Source organism: Fundulus heteroclitus, chromosome 11 (assembly GCF_011125445.2).
Source record: "Fundulus heteroclitus isolate FHET01 chromosome 11, MU-UCD_Fhet_4.1, whole genome shotgun sequence".
NCBI lineage: Eukaryota > Metazoa > Chordata > Actinopteri > Cyprinodontiformes > Fundulidae > Fundulus > Fundulus heteroclitus.
Genome location: NC_046371.1, coordinates 14,577,970 through 14,601,567, shown reverse-complemented (window position 1 = coordinate 14,601,567; position 23,598 = coordinate 14,577,970). Strand labels below are relative to the sequence as shown.

Sequence of the window (23,598 nt, the reverse complement as noted above, 5' to 3'; positions counted from 1 at the left end):
GATGGAAGCTTTATAACATCCTGTCCACATTTCTTTTGATAAGAAAAATGACTATCTGCATTTCTACTTCACTGCATCGTAGGTCCATCATATGTTATCTGATGCTTATGTGTGCTCTGTTCCAAGGCGGCTTCAGTGTGGGTTTTCTTTCCTGTTACAGGAAACACTTTTTCAAAAATAATGCGTTAAGAGCCTCCACATGTACATGTGAAGTCGCTTGTCATGTGCTCTGATATGTTGCTGGTGTATTTTAGGCTATTAAGCAGAATCTACTCGGAATTTTTAATGCTCAGTGGTTAAATATGCATCAGATCAGATTAAAATCAGTCATTTTATTATTGGACATAGAAACTGTGGAGAGTTTTAAATACCTGGGTGTTCACGTCAACAATAAACCGGACTGGACTCATAACACTGACGCTCTGTATAAGAAGGGCCAGAGCCGCCTCCATCTCCTGAGGAGGCTGAGGTCCTTTGAAGTGAGCAGGCCCCTGCTTAAGACCTTCTATGACTCTGTGGTGGCCTCAGTCCTCCTCTACGCTGTTGTCTGCTGGACCCCTGGCAGCACAGAGCGGGACAGAAAGAGGCTAAATAAGCTGGTGAGAAGGTCCACTTCTGTCCTGGGCTGCGCTCTGGACTCAGTGGAGGAAGTAGCTGAGAGGAGGGTGCTGTCCAAGCTCACATCCATCATGGATAACACCTTCCACCCCCTGCAACAGACTGTAGAGGAGCTGAGCAGCTCCTTTAATGACAGACTTAGACATCCTGTTTGTAAAAAGGAGCACTACCGCAAGTCATTCATCCCTGCTGCTATCAGACTTTACAATGCTGCACTATAACTGTAATAACTAGTGTGCAATAACTAAGATGCAATTACTATTTAATACACTGTGCAATAACTACTGTGCAATTCTATTTAATACACTGTGCAATAACCTGTGCAATAATACTGTTAAATAATCCTGTTTGATAGGCGACTTCAGCTGTATAGACATCTCACTACCTCACCGTGTTCTTACCTGGTATCACTTAATGTAAAACGTCATTCCATTTGTATATAAGTCACCTGAGTGTACATAAGTCACCCTAAATATCTGCTTTATTTCCCCTGTACTTTTATTTATTTTTTATTTATTTTTTTGATACATTGTACATATGTGGACACACTGTATATACAGTACCTTATACCTTATGCACCTCTTCTCCTTTTGGCACCTTCTTTTTGTTTAATAAGCCGATGTGTGACAAGTAAATTTCTCCAATGTGAGATCAATAAAGCCCTATCTTATCTTCTCTTATTTTATTGTTTTGGTTGATTTATAGTACTTTAACATCTTGGATATCCTTAAAAGTTTTATTACCACCAAATCCTTATATGCAGTTTCATAGAATAGCAACTGCACTAACACATGGTACAGTAGCAAATTCTTACAAAGTTTAGAATCAGAATACAAATCGATCCACTTTAACTGCCATTTTACAATTATTAGACCATTTGTCTGGGCTGTCAATCACCTTTTTTTTTGTGACTACTGCTTAACCTTGAATCTCTCAGGCCTCTGCTCCGAATCTGCTGATCTTGCTCACTTCTAAAGAATCTGACATGGGTATTTTCTGAAGAAACTAATCTTCATGCAGCTTTTCCTGTTTCACAATGATCACTCAGAGCCTTTTTTTTTTTTGTCCTTTTCACTGTTGTGTTCCGCCTTGTCTGACAAACTCATACAAATTAGCTATCTAAATGATCCTCAAATACAAAGCATAATCTTCTTAAGGATGATACAAATATTACACTTATAGCTGCGTTACTGTTGTTATTATTATTTATTTACTATACTGATTGTTATCGCTGTCATTGTAAGGACAGAAAAACCTGTACAAGTCCTGGGTGTAAGGACAGTAACCCCCACCAGGCTCAGATTACCCAAACGGGAGTCTGGATTCACGGGGGCCCCACGTGTCACTTGTGCTGCCGCTGCACCGAGTGACCTCCTCCTTAAAGAAGTTCAGTATCAACAAGGCTGCAGAGTCACCTACCTCTTGTTGCTCTCACCCCAGTCATCATGAAGCGCTTTGAGAGGGTCTCCCTGCAGTGCATCAAGGATGCCGTACCTGTCAATCTGGACACCCTACATTTCGCCTGCGGGGAGTATTGCTCTACAGAGGACTCTGTCTCGTTGGCACTTCACACGACTCAGACCCATCTGCAGCATCCCAACACCTATGTTAGGATGCTATTCGTGGCCTTCAGCTCAACCTTCAACACCGCGCTGCCAGACATGCTGGCCCTGAAGCTCCAAAACCAGGGATTATCCACACCGCTCTGCTCCTGGATCAGTGACTTTCTCACCAACAGGCCCCAGGTGGTGAGAATAGGGAATACAATACAATGCAATACAACTTTATTTATGAAGCAGTTTAAAAACAATTCTGTTGACCAAAGTGCTGTGCACAGATAAAAAAATAACTAATAAAGATGGAGAAATACCCATGACAGCCCTAGCAAGCATAAATATGACCAACTAATAAAACATCCGAATTATAAAACTAATTAAAAAAGGAGTGATATGTTGTTGTTTGTTTGTATTACTTAAAAAGCTGCGCAGCAGCGTTTTGAACTGGCTGAAGTCTATTAATTAAAAACTGGTTTAGCCCAACATGAAAAACGTTACAGTAACCTAAACGAGTCATAAAAAAGCATGAATTAAAATCTTAAGATGATGCCGCGAATGAAAAGGTTAAACTTTAGCAAATTGACTCAATTGACAAAAACTGGACTTGATTACAGATTTAATCTGTGCATCACGTTTAAGATCATTGTCCAATGTCACACCCAGGGTGTTGCTGTCTGAGTCCAATAATCTAATAAATGACCCAGATCAGCATTGATTTTCAAAACATTGTGCTTAAACAATGCCTCAATTTTTGTTTATTAAATTGCAAAAAAATAAAATCCATGACATCTATGCTTTGATTTCAGCAATATAATCCTGAAAGTGAATTATGGAGTCCTGCTTTTCCTGTTTCAGTGGCATATTAATTTGGGTGTCTTCAACATAGAAATAAAAAGCAGCACCGTGTTTACGGAGAATTGAGCCAAGAGAAAATAAATAGAGCGCAAGAGGGCCGAGTATGGAGCCTTGAGGTACTCCACATTAAGAGGTGCTACTGATGACTCACATCTTCTCTACTGTTCCTCAACACTGCCAACCCAAAGGGTTGTGTCCTAAGTACCGCTTTCCTCACCCTCTTCACACACAACTCCTCTGCTATTCACCGCATACACATGGTTGTGAAGTTTGAGGATGACACCACTGTGGTGGGTGTCACATCCAGCAATGATGAGACCAACTATAGAGAGGAGGCACATATGAGGAGGTGGTGGAGTGTGTGGACAATGTAAAATTTGTGGCTATTTACATTTCCTCCAACCTCTCCTGGACTGTGAACCCCTCCCACCTGGTAAAGAAGGCCCAACAACGGCTCTTCTCAAGAAACTGAAATGGACTGGAATTTCTCATCAGCTGCTAATAAACCTTTATAGAGCCACAATCAAAAGCATCTCGTGTCTCAGCGTGACAGAGGCTTATGGGAGCTGTTGGTTCCATGCGGCTGGTTCCACACGTCCTTCATCCAATGAGAATTACTTACACTGTCTCTCACATGTTAATGTTTATTGGCACATTTTTAAGTTCTCAAGGAAAATTTGTTTGAACATCCATGCAAATTGCGCAGTTCTGTAACCTGTATATTTAAATTAATTGCACAGTACTTTATATTGTCCTCTGAACTGATTGCTGCTATGGTAATTTTGTCTTGAGCGTCAATTAACTTGAACATTAAAATTTCTGCTAATGACTGTTTGCACACATTTTCACTTCTGAGGGAGCGTTCATCTGATACACTCCCATCTTGTGTCTGCATTTTATATGTAATCTGTGCGCCTTCTGAGTCAGTTTCTCAACAAAATTTCATTATGGTAGCACATAATGACTATAAAGAGTCTTGATTTCATTTGTTATTGTTTGATATTTATTTCATTGCAAACTGCTGCTTCTTTTTACATTTTGAATGACGCTGCAGTTTTTTGCATTGTTGCTATACAAGAAACGAAGGCACCCTGGGGTCTTTCTTCACAGAGTTTGCCAGTTATCCCTATGCATGCATGATTTGGATCTATCTATTGGCATCATACACAAACGTTAAACAGTAGAATTTCTATCATTCTCTCACCTCTTTCACTTGATTTAACTATTGTTTAGTTATCAATTTTTATATATATTTTTTTTTACAAAAAAGAAGAGTAAAAAAATAAATAAATAATTCAACAAAAACTGAAAGAAAGGGAGGAATTTTGTATATTAAAAAAATAAAGATAAAAAAATACACCTATCACAATAAATACAATTACAATGATAAGCAATATTAATCGCACATATTACATAAACTACTTACCGAACACAAAACAGTAAATTAAACAATGAAGAACCAAACAATTGTTTTAATATATCTCCATAATTTAAAACAATTAATATAACAATAAAGAAATAAATTACATTTTATTCTGAAACCACTCTTTTCTTTCAGCTGCACCATGACGGGTCGCTGTTGGTCTCGCAAGACAAACTTGTCACGCGGGGGCTTTTATTTTGAAGAACCGGAAGTCCCCGTGTTTTGGTAACGGCTGCGGAAGAAGCTGTCAGTTGCGTTCCACTGAGAGGGGGGTGCGACTTGTCCACCTAAAGCGGCGCTAGTTTAAACGACAAATGTAACTTCCCCAACACAAGGCCAAAATGGGATTCACACCGAGGCGCTACCTTGGTGTCAAACCGCCGAGTCCGTCCCTTCTGCTGCCTTTCCTGCTCCCGGTGCTGCTCGTCGGCGGCCAAGGCGACGGGAACGCTGCCATGGATAACGTCGTTACCGAGAGGATGGCGGAGGAGAGCCACCGACAGGACAGTGCCTATCTGCTGATCTTCATAATGCTACTAACGCTCACCATCCTCACCATATGGCTCTTCAAGCACCGCCGCTTCAGGTTCCTCCACGAAACGGGGCTCGCCATGATCTACGGTAAGGACATTAACGTCGGCTAACCGTGGTGTCGATGGGCTAACGAGGCGAGTCAAAATAAAAGACACCTCATGACTGGGCTGCCTGTGTGACGGATGCGGTCAGCTGCTTAAACCCGACCTGTAAGCCAATTAAACGCTTTGCCGTCACGTGTCGGCGAACATGGGACAGCTCAATGCGACTCGCATTAGTGAGCGATAGTGTTTTACGTCTTTTGTTTACGTTCCTAAGACAATACATTAGACTGGGCTGTCTGCTCTGCGACTTTAAGGGGTCTGAGCTCCAGATCTCACACACACAGGCGCGTCGCTTGCACGTCTTTCTGTTATCGATTCAATTCAATTTTATTTATATAGCGCCAATTCATGAAACATGTCATCTCGATGCACTTTACAAAGTCAAATTCAATCATAGTATACAGATTGGTCAAAAATTTCCTATATAAAAGGGAACCAGTTGATTGCATCAAAGTCCCGACAAGCAGCATTCACTCCTGAAGAAGCGTAGAGCTACAGTGGACAGTCGTCTGCATTGTCCATGGCTTTGCAGCAATCCCTCATACTGAGCAAGCATGAAGCGACGGTGGGAAGAAAAATCTCCCCATTAACGGGAAGGAAAAACCTTCAGTAGAACCAGGCTCAGTATGAACAGTTCTTTCATTTGTTCTAATTAGAAAAGTAATTAGTAACATTATTATTAACATTATTAACTTTCTTGCTACATGGCAACAGTGCTGCCTATTATTATTATTATTATTATTATTATTATTATTATTATTATTATTATTATTATTATTATTATTCCCTGAGCAAGACCCTTAACCCCACACTGCTCCCGGGGCGCAGCACAGTGACAGCCCACTGCTCTCAAAGGGGATGGGTTAAATGCAGAAGTAAATTTCTCCATTGTGAGATCAATAAAGTTCTATTATTATTATTATAACTTCTTTTATTTGATTTTTCATTTTAAAGGTGAAACAGCTGGACCCCCCGGGGACGCCTGTGCTTTGGTTTTGACAAACAGATTTTTTTTTTTTAAATCAGCATTATCTATTTCATTTTAGTGTTAATAAAACTAAAACAATTAACGGCGTTAGCTAATATCTCGTATAGATTGTAACGTTTTTGATTTAAAATGTGTTTAAAAGATTAAATTTCGAGAGATAAAGTGGACACCCGTACGTTTCGCCTTTAAAGTGGCTGACATTGTCCCTTCAGGCACACGTTATTAGAGCGTTGTCAGTCAGCCCTTTTGAAGGAAAGTTGTCTCGTCGAAGCCTGAGACCTTTGCGACGATCCCACGGTGAGCTGGAAAGAGGTCTGAAGGTAGAAGGTTGTGGCGGGTTTTTTGAGTTTGGAAATCATTTGATTTGAAATTAGAAATCAGCCATTTCACTGTAAAGAAAATGGTCTACAATTCTAGAGTCAAAACAGCATGTTTGGAGGCGTCCCTTCAAGCAAGTTCATCCCAAAAAGAGGCCAAAAGTCATCGCCGGGTCTACTGCTGGCTCTTGCCGCTGTTGATAGGAAATTGTGTGCTTGCCCAACCAGAAAAAGACTGCACAGATATACCTTTGAAAGCAAGGAGAAAACCTTCCAATTGGTCTGAAATAAAAAGTTTTTGGACACTAGAAATGAGGATTTATTTGGCTTGTGCCAAATGCAGGAAGTCTTATGGTTTGGGGGAGCTTTGCAGCAGCAGGACCGGGCCAGCTCACCAACATGGAACCAATCACGCGTTCTGTCGTGTATTTGAGGAAGATTAATCTCTATACACTGCCAGAAAATTTTTTTCTGTAGCATTAAGCAACAAGTCTTAGCAGATTTATCAACGCTATTGATTTAAATCGAACAAAATGATGCCGCTGACGCTTAGGAGAACCGTACTAAGCGTCTTACACGGTTCCGGTGGTTAGCATTACTAAAGCTGCAGTCTGCTTATGTAGTCCCTGAAGATTGTAGATGGTTATTTCCAAATCCAGGTTCAACGCTCAAAAGAATAAAACAGAGAAATGTTGCTGTGTGTTGGTCTTTATGGCAGCCTTTCTGTTATCTGCTGGAAGTCTTCCTCTCTCCTAGTACGACTAAATAAACGACATGCCTTGACTTATTGTAGAAAATGGTTTCCTTCTTAAACGTCTTCATACATTTCTCTGCTTCCTTTGAATACATTTTTAGGCTCCTCGCTGACACTATGAATAGCAAACGTTGAGTCTCCTTCCCTCAGTAACAGCATACACGCTGAAAAGTGTCGTTAGCACGGAGAGAGCTGTCAGCCTTGCGGTGCAACACGCAGAGCAAAGGTACGAGGCAAATGTGGTTTCATTGCAACGTCATGTGTACCCCAAGGTCTCCTGGTGGGTGTGATCCTGCGCTTTGGCATCCACGTGCCCCAAAGCACGAGCGACGTTGTCCTGGAGTGTGCCGTCAACGCCAGCCCGGCCACGCTACTGGTCAACGTCAGCGGCAGGTTCTACGAGTACACGCTTAAGGGGGAAGTGAGCCGCGGCAAAGACCACCAAGTGCAGGACGATGAGATGCTGCGAAAGGCAAGGAGCGGCGTTTCCTGGTTTATTTATTTATTTATTTATTTTTTTAGCTTCTGATCCACAAGACGACCGTGACAATGGTCCGACACTTTATAATATAGCTGATGGAAGTATATCACAAGATATTTAACCATTTATAATTCCTTTTTTTTAACTGTTGTTAAATAACAACTGTTACATAAATATGTAATTAAGAGTCATTTTTGGATTTTTATTGGCTAACACTTTATTTGAAGGGGTGTACATAAGACTGGCATTACACTGTCATAAACATGACATAACACCTGTTATGAACATAAATGACTCTTTATGAATGTTTAGGACTGTTGTCATTCATTGTCATTCGGTAAATTATGACACTATTAAAGCAAAGTTGACATTGTTTAAAATGTCTGTGTTATGACAAGCCCTTAATTTAACAAAACCCCAAGCCCTTAATTTAACCTAATCCCAAATCAAGCCCTAAACTTAACCTTGTGTCTGTTAATGTCAAGTTGTCATAAAGACATTTTAAACAATGTCAACTTTGCTTTAATAGTGTCATAATTTACCGAATGACAACAGTCCTAAACATTCATAAAGAGTAATTTATGTTCATAACAGGTGTTATGTCTTGTTTATGACAGTGTAATGTCAGTCTTATGTACACCCCTTCAAATAAAGTGTAACCTTTTATTGATTTCTGGGAGTCATCTTGCCTCTGTTGGGTGATTCACAGCCCAGAGGGAGGTTCTGACCCGAAACTTGGGAATCCCTGGGCTAGAGGACAAGATGAGAATGGGCTGACTTGCTTAGGAAGGCTGCAGTGGGTTTTAATTTTTGTCTCGATACAAATTGACATATTATTAGGAGCTGTACTAACACAGAGTATGGGTTATTATTAAATGTATTACTACTTATTTGTATATTTTTATTTTACAAGTAAATCACTGATAGAAACAAACAGAAAAGTCAGAAGAGTGCAGAAATTGATGTAAATCGTTATAACTTTTTGCTCTTTTTTTTAGGTGACCTTTGACCCAGAGGTGTTTTTCAACATTTTGCTGCCTCCCATTATCTTCCATGCAGGTTACAGTCTAAAAAGGGTAAGAGATTGTAGAGGTTTCAGGAAACGAGGTCCGAGAATTCAGGCCCGTAATTAACCAGAAATCTACGTAGGGTTTAAAAAGAGACATAACCTTTTTTTTTTCTCTCGCTGTCTGAGATTGAAACATTTTCTGTTTTATGCGGGTTACTATTTATAAATGTATTTTATTTGCTAAATGGCAATAAAATACATTACTTTGTTTAGGTTCAGATGTCTACATACTTTTCCTTAAACTGTCAGACTTGGGTCAGATGTTTTAGATATCCTTCCAGAAGCTTCTCACCATAATTTGCCGGGAAATCCGTCACACCCTGTGCCAGAACAGGCGGACCTGAGTCAGTTCTGCAGGCTGCGTCGCCGACACTGTTTTTGAGATCAGGACTCCGTGTTGGCCTCTCGAAAATATCGACTCTGTTGCTCTTTGTAGCTAATCTTGCTGGATGCCTGGTGATCTTTGGCCATTTTGGGAGACCGATTTGTGCCTGAGCTAAAACCTGCTGGCTGAGGTCTTGACATGTTGCCTCAGTGTTTCCGCTTCACGTTCTGTCAGCACGGTGCCATAAGTCCCTCCTTCATCTCTGGCATGCAGATACCGTCGTCTTCCTGAGCAGTGCGTTGGCCGAACAGTCCCATGGCGATTCCAGTTAAATAGAATTATTTTAGCAGATGAACGTAGCACATTCTGGCTGCGTTTATCTGTTTAACCGTGTTGGATGTTGTTGAGCAGGACTTGCGAAGGTCTTTGATTCTCTTCCTGGTACGGTGTCGTCGTTGGTATTTTCATGATGTCACACAAGGAAGCAGTGTGTTTGATGTGTCGCGTTAAAATGAATTCACAGATGTGCTTCTATTTACCTTTTTTAAATGCTGTGAATTGACCTGTCAGAATCCTTTCACAGCCATGGCACATCTGGGCTTTCCCAGATTTGGTAAAGTCCTAGTAATCTTCATGCATGTAAGCTTTAAAATGTATAAAAGGTAAACATAAATGATCTTAATCCTGAGCAAAAACAGCAAAGTTTTGTTCTGTTTTAATGTCAGAGAAAAGCTTTTCTGATAGGGTCTGGTTTTAGCTCTAAACGTGTTCTGGAAATGTTGAGGTTATGCTATGAGAACGTGAATACATTTGTAAAATGAAAGATTGATTGTTTTGTTTAGAGTTATTGATGTCCTGGCTTGACGTTTTGATTTTAAATGTATTTTTTAACTCCTTCTGATTTATTAACGTTCTCTTTCCCATTAGAGGCATTTTTTCCGAAACATCGGCTCCATCCTGACCTACGCTTTCATGGGAACAGTCATATCCTGCTTTGTTATCGGGTAAGACAGCCGATCCTCTTTGATATAACTATAAAAAACAGGGATTACTCTTTAACCACTAGACTAAATAACCCGTTTCACTAACTTAAGTGAATAAACGAAAGTCAATTTGTTGGTTGGCCAAAAGATTGCCAGAGTTCTTAATGCCTTTTGTTTCCTTTTCAGACTCCTCATGTATGGCGTTGTGTCCTTTATGAAAGTTGTGGGCCAGCTCGGCGGGGACTTTTTCTTTACCGACTGCCTCTTTTTCGGGGCCATCGTCTCGGCAACAGACCCAGGTAGGAAGTGCAATCACCCGTATGCAATATTAAACAGAAGCGGCCAATTGAATCCCTTGATTAGAAATAGATTTCCAAAAGTCAAAAAGTTCTTGCCTGCATGGATGTCATGTAAGCAGCCTGGTGGCCTTTGCTTCACTGGGGAGCGTCTCTGAGGACTTTCTGTGTATTTACCCTGCTCTAAAGTCGTACCGCTTGTCTCCGTCTGCCGCAGTGACAGTGCTGGCCATCTTCAACGAGCTGAAGGTAGACGTGGACCTGTACGCTTTATTGTTCGGAGAGAGCGTCCTCAACGACGCCGTGGCCATTGTCCTCTCGTCGTAAGTGTCAAACCCTCAGCCCTGATCACTTATTTGAAAATCGCATTAGGAAAAGGATTTGTTTCCCCCCCACCCCCCCGTGCCGACATGTAGTGCTAACTGTGACTCTCCACGTGGAAGTGAACCACACTAACATCAACATCCCTGTCATTTCACTGCTTGCCTTTCTCCACCCATCCGTGTCGTTGACCGCCATTGACCCGTACGTATGTATGCATCTGTGTGTGTAGCGTCCTCCTGCGCTTTGAGAAGCAGAGCAGGCAGGGGGCCGGAGCTGCTCTCTCCACCGGAGAGGACAGCTCCGCTATGCCCGAGGAGATAGAAGGACGGCTGGGAGAAAACCAGACGTTTACTCCTCGTGGGTGGGTTTGGGTTGGGTGGACCGTGTGCATTTTGCTTGTGATGAAATGGTAGATTTTTTTGTTGTTGTTGTTATTGTTGTTTTTTGTTGTGCTGCAGTGCATAAAATTAAAATGTAGACTTAAATCACCTTTAGGGTAATTACTCCCCTCTTACATGTATCACTTTGCCGCTGCTGCCCCTTTTTCTCCTTTTTCTTTCATTCCCAGTTTACCTCATATTCTCATTACCATGCCTCTAATCAGAAAAATTTGACTTTATTATAATTTTTCCAACTTGAAAAAGTGAGTAGTTTTATTATTGAATGGTAATCAAGTGTAGCTGATGCTTCAAACTAGTCTTGAGCATGATAACCTTTTTTTTTTTTTATTTGTAAAACCCAGCTCCGTTTCAGTTCTGATTCTAAAGAAATAAGAGCATGGGTTTGACCACTTTCTTTTCCTGTGTTCTCAGAAGTACTCCACCTCCATTTTCCTTGTAAATGTTTCTGTGTACTCTACTCGCCCTTCAGATCCATTGTTGCGTATCAGCCTACGGGGGACAACAGCCACAGCTTTGAGGCCATGGCCGTGCTAAAATCCTTCGGGATCTTCCTGGGTGTCTTCAGTGGCTCTTTTGCTCTCGGTATGGCTACCGGAGTCATGACTGCTCTCATATCCTTTTACGCAGTGATTAAATCTGTTTTATCTTGAACTGTCTTTTTGGTTGCATAGCTCTTGCATAACTGCGATGCATACAGCGGCCTCCGTGTAAATTAATTCCCCTAGAAAGATCTTCTACTGCAGTGGCATCACCTTAACTTTTTTTTAATTTAAAAGTTTCACATTTACTAGCCCTTACAGTCCCTTTAAAGGTCATAGCTGCAACTTTTTAATCAAAAAGATTAATGTTTCAAAGATAATGCATCCCCACAGTATGTCTAGAATCATTCAGAATAAAAGTATTAAGTAAGTATTAAAAGCTAATGTTCTACTGTAATAAAAGATGATTTAAATTCTTCTTTTAATGCAGATTTTACTAACGGTAAAAATTAAATGTGCAGGTTACTGTATATTTGTTCATCGTTGTCTCAGAGTTTTCTTGCTTTGCTCCCTAACTGGAAGTTGTCCTCACGTCACAAAGTTTACTAAGCTGAGGGACTTCCCCTTGCTGGAAACGGGCCTATTTTTCCTGATGTCCTGGAGCACCTTTCTGTTGGCAGAGGCCTGCGGGATGACAGGTACATCTTCAGCTGATTTTGACCTACTGATGTCAGTTTAAGCTCTAATTAACAACAATACAAAGACTAAATGTAATTTTTATATCGAAGGATTTTTCTGAACCTTTCCTAAAGGGATAACATAACCTTTTTGACTTTTAAATAAAGACTCCTGCCCTGCAGAATGAAGGTTTCCCTTTATCTTATGTCGGAGATCTCCAGCATTTCAGAATCCACCATGTTGATAACAGAAGGATGTGTGAAAGCATGTAAAGGATGAAACAGAGCGGCTTTGTGGTGATATATTCAGTCTTCCTGGTATAAGTGGCAGCTTAAACAGAAGTTATGATGCTTTAGAAAATGTAGTTTCCTTCCCTCTTACACCCTCTGACCTTCATTTCCAAACTCCTCACTAATCCTGAATTGCACTAACCTTTAACAACCCCTTCCACACTGAGGAGGGTTGTCCTTAGAGATTCCCCATTGAGCTGCACGATATATTCAATTACATTATTAGTGTTACTTGAATCCAGTATTTGCTAGGATGTTATTATTTCAAATGTCCTTAATTCACAATCTACATATTGATAATATATTTATCTCTACCTGCTCCTAATGTGATATATATATTTTAGTGGGGAGGGGGATGCTAAAGCTCATAGTGAGTGGTAAGGGTTCATCAGAATCAATGTGGCCATTACAATTTTCAGCATTACTAAGGAAAATGTACTTGTATAGCTTTAACTAGTCTTTTAAAGCACTTTACACTATTACATTCACACACATTCACACCCTGACGGTGGTGAGCTATGTTAGTAGCCATCTCTGTTCTGGGGCAGACAGATAGCGGCGAGGCTGCCATACAACGGCGCCACCAGGCCCTCTGACCACCGTCTGGCAATTCGGGGGAAGTGTCTTGCACAGAATGTGGTATCGAACCGGCAACCCGCCAATTGCAGGACGAACTCCCCAACGCCTGCCATTTTCCTGGCCCTGCTTTCCAACCAGGCTGCAATGTGACGATGTTGGCAGCATTGTTACCTTACAACAGAATAGGTCCTGGGTTTGAATCCTCGCCTTTCCTCTTTCTGCACTGAGTTTGCATGTTCTCCCTGGGTACCCGACATCCTCCCACAGTCCAAAAACATTCCCCGACAACGTCTGGACGAGTGGGATACTTTACAACCAGCCATTTTCCCAATTCAGGCTGATCAAGCTGAAAATGATTTATCAAGTATTTCCTTTGTATTCATGTGCAGTCATGCATCAAAGATTTCCCACAATTACGGCTGGGTATTGATTCAAATTTCAAGAATCGATTCGATTTAGAATCCGATCCGTTCCCAAAATTACTGAGCCCCTAAAGGGACATTGAAGGGAAATAAATTAAAAAAAAGTCTTTCTGGTGTGCACAGGATACCAAAAGAATCTGTGCCCGTCTTCACAAAGACTCCCAGAGTCCTACCAAAGGAGAGAAATTACCAGATTAAAGTGGATTAAGATGAAAATGAGCAAAAATGAAGTCATTTTACTACTTAATCGATCTACTGCGTCGGTCGTATTTTATATTTCCCTATATATTATTATCTAATAATACATAATAATACATATATTATCATGCCGTACAGACAATACTTTCTCAGCTCTTTATATTCTCTAAATTTCTCCACTTTTTATACATGATCATCCAACATTTTACCTATTATTTATTTATCCTGAATAAAATGACGTTGCATAGAGCCGCCTTTAATTCATCATGCCGCTGGCACTAATTAATTTCCCCCTACGGGGATGACAAAGTTTATCTTATTTCCATATTAATAATTGTATGAAGGTTATAGATGTTTATCTGCTCATGTCCTCCACCGGTGAAGGGGGTGGATCAGCCAATCAGCGTTCTCCGTTTCCACCCTCTACCCTGCTTGGCTAAAAGTCCTCCTCTCCTCTCCTACCATTTTTCACTTTTCAGTCCCTTGAAGATGCTTTGTGAATAACTTATCTTACCGAGGTTAAATTCTAAGAAAATTTTTTCCCAAATCCTAAGCTTTGTCCTAAAATGACATCACTATAAGAGCTACTTTTAGTCTTGGGAATCTTTGTGAATACGGGCACCAGAAAGTAACTGGTGTGCAAGTTTATTTAACTTTTTTTATTTTATTTCCCTTCAATGTCCCCTTAGGGACAATTGGATGGCTGATATTAAAAAACAATTTTTAGCTGCTACCTGAATTACATGACTCTGTAGCTATGCAACATATTGATACTAGTATCGTATTAACGTTCAACAGCAAATTGATAAAGACATTTGCTTTCACAAACATGCTGTTGGGCAGAATATCCGAACAGACCCAGGTTAGAAAACAGACGCCAGACATATCTACAGCTGCTATTTGGACTTTAACCTGGTGCATTATTAAAATATGACATTAAAAGTTCAGCTTCTGGAGTGATTCACAAATGCCGGATCATACATTTTAGTTCACAGTGGAATTTTATTTTTTTGTAATTAATTTTTGGTTATATGAATTGATCTTTAGGAATTCATGAGAATTCAGAGTTGGAAAATCCATTTTTTAACACAGCCCTACCCACAATGCCCTCTGTAGTCCATCCATCCATCCATCCATCCATCCATCCATCCATCCATCCATCCATCCATCCATCCATCCATCCATCCATCCATCCATCCATCCATCCATCCATCCATCCATCCATCCATCCATCCATCCATCCATCCATCCATCCATCCATCCATCCATCCATCCATCCATCCATCCATCCATCCATCCATCCATCCATCCATCCATCCATCCATTTATCCATTTTCCGGTCATGAGGGGTGCTGGTGCCTATCTCCAGCTGTCAATGGGCGAGAGGCGGTGGGGGGGGGAGGGTGTACACCCTGTAGTCCTGTTTCCTAAATACTCTGAACCATCCTCCTGCTTCTACTCCTAGAGAATGAAGTATTTTTGTTTCTTTTTTTTTATTTCCAGGCGTCGTGGCAGTGCTGTTCTGTGGAATGACTCAGGCTCATTACACCTACAACAATCTCTCTCGTGACTCTCAAGACAGGACTAAACAGGTAAAAAGCTCTCCATGGCCCAGTCGCATCCATATCCCTGCTACTGCGTCTTTTTTAAGGCGTTTTATTTCACAACACCAATGGTGTAATTGCTTTTTTTACTGTGGCACAGCATCAAACATCGTGTTTATATAAAAAACTGCTTTACAAAATGCTGCGGTCACACAAAGTTAACAGATACGGGAGAAAAAAAAAAACTGCTTTGTGGATAAATACACAGAAATGAGGATGCAGATTTGATTTGCAGCAGGTCATTCTCAGAAGTCCAAAGGGTGATGTCATTTTACATCACTTTTTAGGTACATCCTCTATAAACTCACATCATTTCTTTGAAAAAAAAAATAGAAAAAGAGAGCAGTTTGTGCTTCTAACGCATAATTTGTTGAGCTTTGCCAGCCGACATTTAGATAAAAACCTAATTTCTCATAACTCACTCGTCTCTTTCTCTTTTTTTTCAGCTGTTTGAGCTGCTCAACTTCCTGGCAGAAAACTTCATCTTCTCCTACATGGGCCTGACTCTCTTCTCCTTCCAGTCACACGTCTTTAACCCGATGTTCATCATTGGTGCCTTTGTATCCTTCACTCTGCTCCGCGTCGGATCAGCGCACACGCCAAAAAAAAAAAAAAATGCCTCACCGAAAAAGCATTTTGATGAAAAGTGTACTGCGCCGGTAATCATTAAATATTTGCATATCGAGAAGCTGTCAGTGGAACATTTCAGTTTAGATTAGAATTTGCTGCTAATTAAAACCAAGATGGAAACTTGAAAGCACTCATAAAAGGACACATTAGTCAGTCAGTTTGGTTTATGCGGTTTCTGCCCACAAATATTTTCCGCTCTGTCTTGTCTGCGCCTGTTGTTGTGTTTTTTTTATTTTTTTATTCCACTGGGTTATTTCCTTGACCCGGTTTCGTGCAGCTGGCTGTGTTTCTAGGCAGGGCTGCAAACATCTACCCCTTGTCCTTCCTCCTCAACCTGGGCCGCAGAAACAAGATCGGAATGAACTTTCAGCATGTTATGATGTTTGCAGGTTAGTGGTTTTTTTATTTTTATTTTGTGGCACTAGTGATCTTTAATGAAAGAAGGCTGACAGGAAGGGGGAAGAAACCCACCGACGACCACGTCGAAGGGTTGTGTGTACAACTGGGTTGTGTGTACTACCCCTGCACCACCGGATAGTGGTAATTATGAGCCTTGAAATTAAGAAAAACAACGTGGGTGTAGGTTATGACGCGGATTTCTATCCGTCCTTTTTCCAGGCGGGGTTGTGGGGTACGCCCTGGACAGGTCGCCAGTCTATCACAGAGCAACACAATGACAAACAGCCATGCACACACACACACACACACACGTAGGGGGATATTAACAGTAACCGATTAACCTTTTGGACTGTGGGAGGAAGCCGGAGTACCCGGAGAGAACCTACCCGCGCGCAGGGAGAACAGGCAAACTCCCTGCAGAAAGACCCCAGGACGATCTTGCTGCAAGGCAACAGTGCCACTGCACAGCCCACATAGCTTTCTAGAACGTTGTAAATAAAGAATCTTAATTGTCGCCCTGCGTTACCATACAGACGCCGGCTCAGGATGCACACAGATAACATCAAAAACACGCAGACGCAACAGCACATAATATTTCCACACATTATTAGTATTATTATTTTTATGAACGAAAAAAAAGTTGATTGCTCTGACCAACACGCTCCCTGAGAAACTCAAAACGTGCAAATAGTCTTTAGGGCAGGGGTCACCAACATGGTGTTTTTTTTAAGTTTATCAGTTTTTGATTTAATGTTTCTGTAGCGTTTACATGATGGAAGTGGGTCAAACGGTGGGTGGGTGGGATCTGTGGCGATGTGTCTGGCCCTTTTCTGGACTCCTGGAGCATAAACTGTGTCCAGAACTTGTAGACGGGATACCACAATCCCCTGTTGAGTAAACTGACACACATAAGGGGCAGCGATTATCTTTTTATTGTATGAGCAGTATTTTTTTTAGACATAGATTTTTTTTTGTTGTTGAGGAAATTACATCAATATACATATCAGAAACTGCTTTATCCTGCCATGATCGTCTGCACAGTCAAGGCAAAATAAATCAGTTTATTTATAAAGCACTTTTCAGTAAGATGATTAAAAGTGCATGAAGGAATTAAATGTCGGTTACAGCGCTCGCAATGTACAAAAAATGTTAAATTCAATATAAAATCAGCACAGAGATAGCCTGGGGGAAGGAAGTACTTCTTCAACGGCCACAGGAAGTACAGCCTCATCTGGACCTCCTTCTGAACAATGTGAGGAGGACCATCTCAGGTTCAGAAAAACCGGGAGTGAGCCACAGCAGACACAATGTTGTTGAGGAGGATGAGGGAAGGCACTGTGGGGGGGGGGGGGGGGGGGGGGGTCCACCATCATCAGTCTTGAGAAGGTTGAGCTTCAGGTGGTTCTCATTGCACCAGTGGACCAGCTGATCTACCTACAGATCAGCAACAGTGGTGTCAACCGGAACCTGAAGCTCCGCTGAGGTGCAGACATTTTGTACATAATGACTGATACCGCCCACGCTATATAGGTGATAAGGGTTTCAGTGTTTATGTGGGCTTCTGTTGCCTTTGCCTTCGGCGCAGGCCTCCTTGAAGGGTGATCTGTTAGCAGACGTCTGTAACGCCGTTTATTAAAAACAGACCTCTTTGTCTCCTGCCTGCACCAGGCCTGCGCGGGGCCATGACCTTTGCCCTATCTATCCGGGACACGGCCACGTACGCCCGCCAGATGATGTTTTCCACCACCCTGCTGATCGTTTTCTTCACCGTGTGGATCTGTGGAGGGGGCACCACGCCCATGCTGTCGTTCATGAGCATACCGTAAGACCGGCGGCCTGTTAGCCCTTTTTTCTTTCTCCGCCCTTCATAGCATCTACGTAACGTTTGCCATTTCTTTCAGAGTGGGAGTGGATTCCGATCAAGAGCACTCTGTAAGTAATTAGTCCAATCCCTTATTCAGAGGTTTTTAGATATTAATTTGTAATTTTTTTTTCATGTAGAACTAGCGGTGCATGATCAATAAATAAACGTTTCAATGATAACTGGATACTGATGAGCTTGTTGAGCACAGTGCGTATTGGTGCGCCAACATATGAGGAGCAGTGCAGGAGAGGTTTATAATCTCAACAGGGAGAAGTGTTTCCTGAAAGTGTGGCGCCTTAAATAGGGGAAGAACTGTCAGAGGGAGAACAACGTATTTTCAGCAGCAAAGGAATGTAATGCACCCATCGACAGATGAGCAGGTTGGATCCGGGGTGGAAATCGCATTTTGGAGTTAAGGAAAAGCAACAAACAGTCGTGTCTGCCTACTTAAAGCTTAAAGCTGGAAAAATAAAGTATGTGAAAGTGTTAGACTTCATGTCACCTCAGTGGTGAGTTAAACAGAAAATCACCAAGTGGGGATCAAGTCCCATCACTAGCTCTCTAATCAAGGAAATTAATATTTCCATCATAGAACTTCACTCAACTTTAATCTTTTTCAGGGTGTAGTTTTTTTTATTTTTTTTAAAAACTGTCTTGCAAAAGTACTGATACCCCTTTGACTTTCTCATATTTAAAAAAATTCAGTGTATTTTATGTGGGTTTTATGTGTTAGAGCAGAGCAAAGTAGTGAATAATTACGCAGTCAAATGTAAGTGATGATTTAGATTTTTTTTTTTACACAAACCCCCCCCCAAAAGGTTTCATGTTCATTTTTATTCAGAACCTCTGACTGGTTCTGTCAGAACGTTACAGAACCACTTTTCATCACAGCTTCAGGTCTTTTGCCTTCTGTCTTTACCAGCTTTGCACATATCATGTTTTTTTTTTCTCATCTTAACTAAATATCTTAAGCTCAGTCAGATTGAATGAAAAGCATCTGAGTGTCAAGTTTTAGCAAAAACATTTACCTGGCTTTAGCCCTGGACTTTGACTAGGCCATTCTAACACACACATGTGCTTTGAACCAAACCATTCGATCATAACTCACGCTTGTTTTAGGATACTTTAGCAAGTCACTGTATGCAGGGAAATTCCACTCTATGCAATAGCATAAAATACTAGTTATTCATTTGTATGATTTATATGCAGAAAATAATTTGAATATATCATTATTAGGATATGATTAATTTAAAAGTGCAGGCTGCTGGTTAAACATGTTTTTTTCTTTTGCTTTTGAAAGACAATGTTCTTCATCTACGGGGTTTAAGGACGTTTGTCTCAGGTTTTGGGACATGTGGTCCCAAAGAAACAAGTTTTAGCTAAGGTGTCTTTTCTCCAGGGCTCAGCTGTGTTGGATGGGTCGCAGAGGAGAAGCACCAAACATGAAAGCGCCTGGCCCTTCAGGATCTGGTACAACTTCGACCACAAGTATCCTTTAAGCTACGGATCACTTTCTGAAGTTGTCCTGGTTCCTTATGCTGACCACTTCAAACACTAGAGGGTGCTCTTTGCAAATCTTTCTGTTGGTGTTGATGATTTACGGATGATTTAGTTTTGTATCTTATATATTTATTTTACGTATGTCTTGTATTTTAGCCCAGTTTTTTTTTCTTGCAAATTAGGCTCATGAAGTTTCCTGACATCCAATGTTTTACTTTTACCAATAGGATAATACAAGTTTCTACCTACATTGAGTCCGCTGAGAGCAGATTTAACTCAAAAGGCATCAAATAAGCTGTTTGGATCTCAAACGTTTGCAGAAATAATTTGTCCTATAGAGTCATGTTAAGCATAAAAGCATAATTAATTCTATGTAATAATGTTGGTCAAAGCTTTGTATGGTCAAATGTTAGTGACTCTATAAATACATTTATAAAGCAGAGACGTTGAACACAGCTTCTATAGGACTTTCCTGTTTGATGAATTAGGTCCTTGACCAAAACTTTTCCACCAGCTACCTGAAGCCCCTCCTGACCCACAGCGGACCCCCTCTGACCGCTACTCTGCCAACATGTTGTGGCCCCCTGGCACGATGCCTCACCAGTCCACAGGCCTATGAGGTTTGCAGATAAGGCTCAGTTACTCCCAGTTCAGGACATTAAACCCCAGCAGCTACGCTTCTGAGTTATAATAAGAATCTATACCTGTGTATTTTATTTGCTATTGAAGAGCAACAATCAGCTCCGTTCACTCCAACTCTTTCCCCGACCTCCCAGTAAAACAACGTTATAGATAATCTTCCACCTTCTTGTGTTTCATCAGAACTTTTTTACCTTGCGTTCCTTTTTCCATCCCCCCCCCCCAGAACGAAGGCCAGCTTCACGACGACGACTCCGACTTCATCCTGAACGACGCCAACGTGAGCTCCATGTACGCCGACGTCACCGTCAGCACCGACGCGTCCGGGTCCCGCACCATCAACCCCAAGCACTCCGGCGGCGGCCCCTTCAACGAAAGTCGGGACCGCGAGCCGGACGCGGCCGAGCGCGACGTGGCGATCCGCGGCACGCGGCTCGTCCTGCCGATGGACGACCCGGCGGAGCCGCCGACGACCGTCACCCTCCCGCCTCCGCCCTCTCCTCCGCGCTCCGAACCTCGCAGGCACAGACTGTAAGATGGGGTTTCGATGTTTCTGTCGGTAAAAAACAAAAAAAACAAAAAAAACAAAAAAACAACAACAACGATCAAGACGTAGTTCACATGTATAATGAATCAATCTTCGATCAAACTGCTTTCATGGTACCCTAACGTTTTAGTGTTGACTGGACCAACATTGTGTCTAAGAAGCAGTTTGAAATCAATGTCACCTTATGCAGCGCGAGCCGTGCTTGATTCAGCTCCCCGTGTTGGTAGACTCTCGTGATCTTGATTATTAATGCACTACATGTAGACTAGGGTACTAAGATCCTGCCAGGCAGCCCATACAGAAGGCTATCGTTCTGAGCTGATTCGTTCGTACTACTGCGGTCTCCAAAAGCTCCAACTTTCTCTGCGTGTGTTGCTCCGCCGCGGAAACCGCGTGGAAAACGTAGAATTCTCTGTGGTCGGGTTCCCACTGACGATTTCTTCTGCGTCTATCCAAGTATTTGTTTTTAAAGATCCCACCAAACTCTAAAGATTACTTCACACGACCTCACTAATATGTCCCCCGGAGAGCTTTTAGACTTGATTTTTAATTTAACCTTTTCTGTCAGCTTAAATTCCACCTAACCGAGGTTGGGATTCTCAGCAGGGAGAGAGATTGAAAAGAGGGAATGCCGTCGAGGGGAGCGTGTGCTAATGTATATAAAGTTCAAGGCGGGAGTTTAAGTTTAAGATAAGAACACTAATACCTGCTGTCAAGCAAGGAGTTGGCAGTATCATGCTGAGGGCCCGTGCTCAAGCATCCGGCCTTTGTTTTTGACCCAAGTATCTACACTGAGACAGATTTTAGCACTGACCGCCTGTTCGAATCGTTTTTAACTATTGATTTATTTATTTAACAGAAACATTGTTTATAACTTTGGTGATTTTTTTTTTTTTGCTTATTTATTATTTATTGTGCAGCTTTTCAATCATTACTGCCAGGTGCCGAACACCTCCTTTTTATTAAAATAAATGACAAGCACAACTTTTTTTTTTTTTTTTTCTACACGGTACCTTTTTGCGATGAAGACGTCAGACATAGATATTTATTCCTGGGGTTTGTCTTTTTTCCCCCGTACCGTAGCACATGCTTTTACTTTATACTTCGCAACCTGATCTTCCTTGTGTGTGGGTGGGTGTGTGTGTGTGTGTGTGTGTGGTCAGATTTTATATAGTTATTATTAGGGCTAATGTTTATTCCTTTCCTGGGTTTACCACTTCCATCGGGTTGAAGTTTCTTGAAGAAAAACCACTAAAAGAACAACAAGAAAAAAAAAAGTACCGATTTTGTTGCCATCAAACATGGAAAAAGAGGCTAGCTGAACTGTTTTGAACATAAGTGCCTATTCAGGAACTGTCTTTGTACATATTTTTGTTTTGCTTAAGTGCAGTAAGATGATCCTTTTAAATATCACATTAAACCTTCGGATTGATGCTACATACTCCACTTTTCCTCAGTATAATTTAACTCCCAGCGTCCCCATCTGTCTGTGCTTTTACTGTCAAATCTCTGCTGGCGAATCTAAAAGATTGCTCACATTTCTAGGCAAAAAAAAAAAAAAACATTACTCTTACCTTGACAGTTTCAAATGAAGAAATAAAAGAAAGTCTCTATACTTTAATGACAGCGGCTGAAAAGGAACTAAAGGGAAAGGGAAGTTGTCTTCATACCGACTACGCTCTGCACTTTCTTTGATATAGTTTGTTTATTCTGTTCTGTCATCCTTCAGAAAATGATTTAAAGTCCCATTTTGGTCAACTGTTTAACTCCATGTGAACGCTTGTTTTTATTGATGTGAAATGTGACGACGTCACAAACAGTAATCTGTCATCTGTTAGGTTGAGCTCCTGATCAAGCAGTATTCTCTATGCGCTTTTTGAGTTTCTGCGTTTCTACGTCCGTCCTATCACATTTATCTACAAGGAGATTTTGGGACAAAAAAAAAAAAGAATAATAATAAAATTAATTTGTGAAAGTGTTTGATGTTTCTGCAGTTTGTGGAAAATATATTTTTGGGTACGCTTTCAACAGGTCCATGTTTTGTTTGACTTTTTAAAGAGACAACCTGTAATCCTAAAGTAATTGTATCATCAGTTTAACATCCTGCAGATGTGAAAGACAATAAAATCACATTTTGAAGCCGTCACGGATTGTCCTGTTCTGTTCATACTTCTTGGGCTTCTTCGTAGTCCTTCGTGTTATGATCGCAAACTCTTTATAGTTTGTTTGACTGGGGTTTGAAGTGATAGACCAACACAATTTGTGTTATTGTGATGTGCAGGGAAAACCTACATTTGAGGTTAGTTGTCAAGGAGACAGTAGATGGTGCCTAAAATAACTTTTAGATGCTGCAATATTAAGACTTCTGTCAAAAGCTTATTTTTATAGATGGGGCACCTGCAGATTTGCTATTTTATTGTGAAATGAAAAAAAGCAATGTTTATTTTTTTTAAATCTCAGCAGCTGGGAGACATTAAACACCATCTTTGGTTTTTCACTTCAGTCATCTTTGTTTCATTAAACCTTTTTTGTTTCTCTTAACTACAGGACTGTCAGAAAATTAGAATATTGTGATAAAGTTCTTTATTTTCTGTAATGCAATTAAAAAACATGAAATGTCATACATCCTGGATTCATAACAAATCAACTGAAATATCGCAAGCCTTTTATTGTTTTAATATCACTGATTATGGCTTACAGCTTAAGAAACCCAAAAATCCTATCTCAAAATAATAGAATAT

General features: G+C 41.0%; 1 protein-coding gene across 2 annotated transcripts; it reads left to right on the top strand.

The window, feature by feature from the left end:
• The first annotated feature begins 4,695 nt into the window (after nucleotides 1–4,695).
• LOC105923120 (sodium/hydrogen exchanger 6) lies at nucleotides 4,696–23,003 on the top strand. Of its 2 annotated transcripts, XM_036142902.1 has the most exons (17): nucleotides 4,696–5,073; nucleotides 7,422–7,621; nucleotides 8,629–8,706; nucleotides 9,952–10,028; nucleotides 10,194–10,306; nucleotides 10,521–10,626; nucleotides 10,857–10,988; nucleotides 11,498–11,639; nucleotides 12,100–12,205; nucleotides 15,178–15,266; nucleotides 15,725–15,838; nucleotides 16,186–16,297; nucleotides 17,976–18,129; nucleotides 18,209–18,239; nucleotides 19,571–19,659; nucleotides 20,186–20,291; nucleotides 20,537–23,003. In XM_036142902.1, exons 1-17 carry the CDS (start codon nucleotides 4,794–4,796, stop codon nucleotides 20,843–20,845), a joined length of 2,238 nt encoding a protein of 745 aa, XP_035998795.1. In that variant the 5' UTR covers nucleotides 4,696–4,793; the 3' UTR covers nucleotides 20,846–23,003. The 2 variants fall into 2 exon arrangements, with proteins under 2 accessions (XP_035998795.1, XP_035998796.1); XM_036142903.1 differs by lacking the exon at nucleotides 10,857–10,988.
• The last annotated feature ends 595 nt before the right edge of the window (nucleotides 23,004–23,598 follow it).

Coding starts and splice junctions, on each gene's coding strand:
- LOC105923120 (XM_036142902.1), top strand. CDS start 4,794: ATGGGATTCACACCGAGGCGCTACCTTGGTGTCAAACCGCCGAGTCCG. Junction 11,640..12,099: donor CCGGAGTCATGACTGCTCTC/ATATCCTTTTAC, acceptor AGTTGTCCTCAC/GTCACAAAGTTTACTAAGCT. Junction 18,240..19,570: donor ATTCCGATCAAGAGCACTCT/GTAAGTAATTAG, acceptor TCTTTTCTCCAG/GGCTCAGCTGTGTTGGATGG.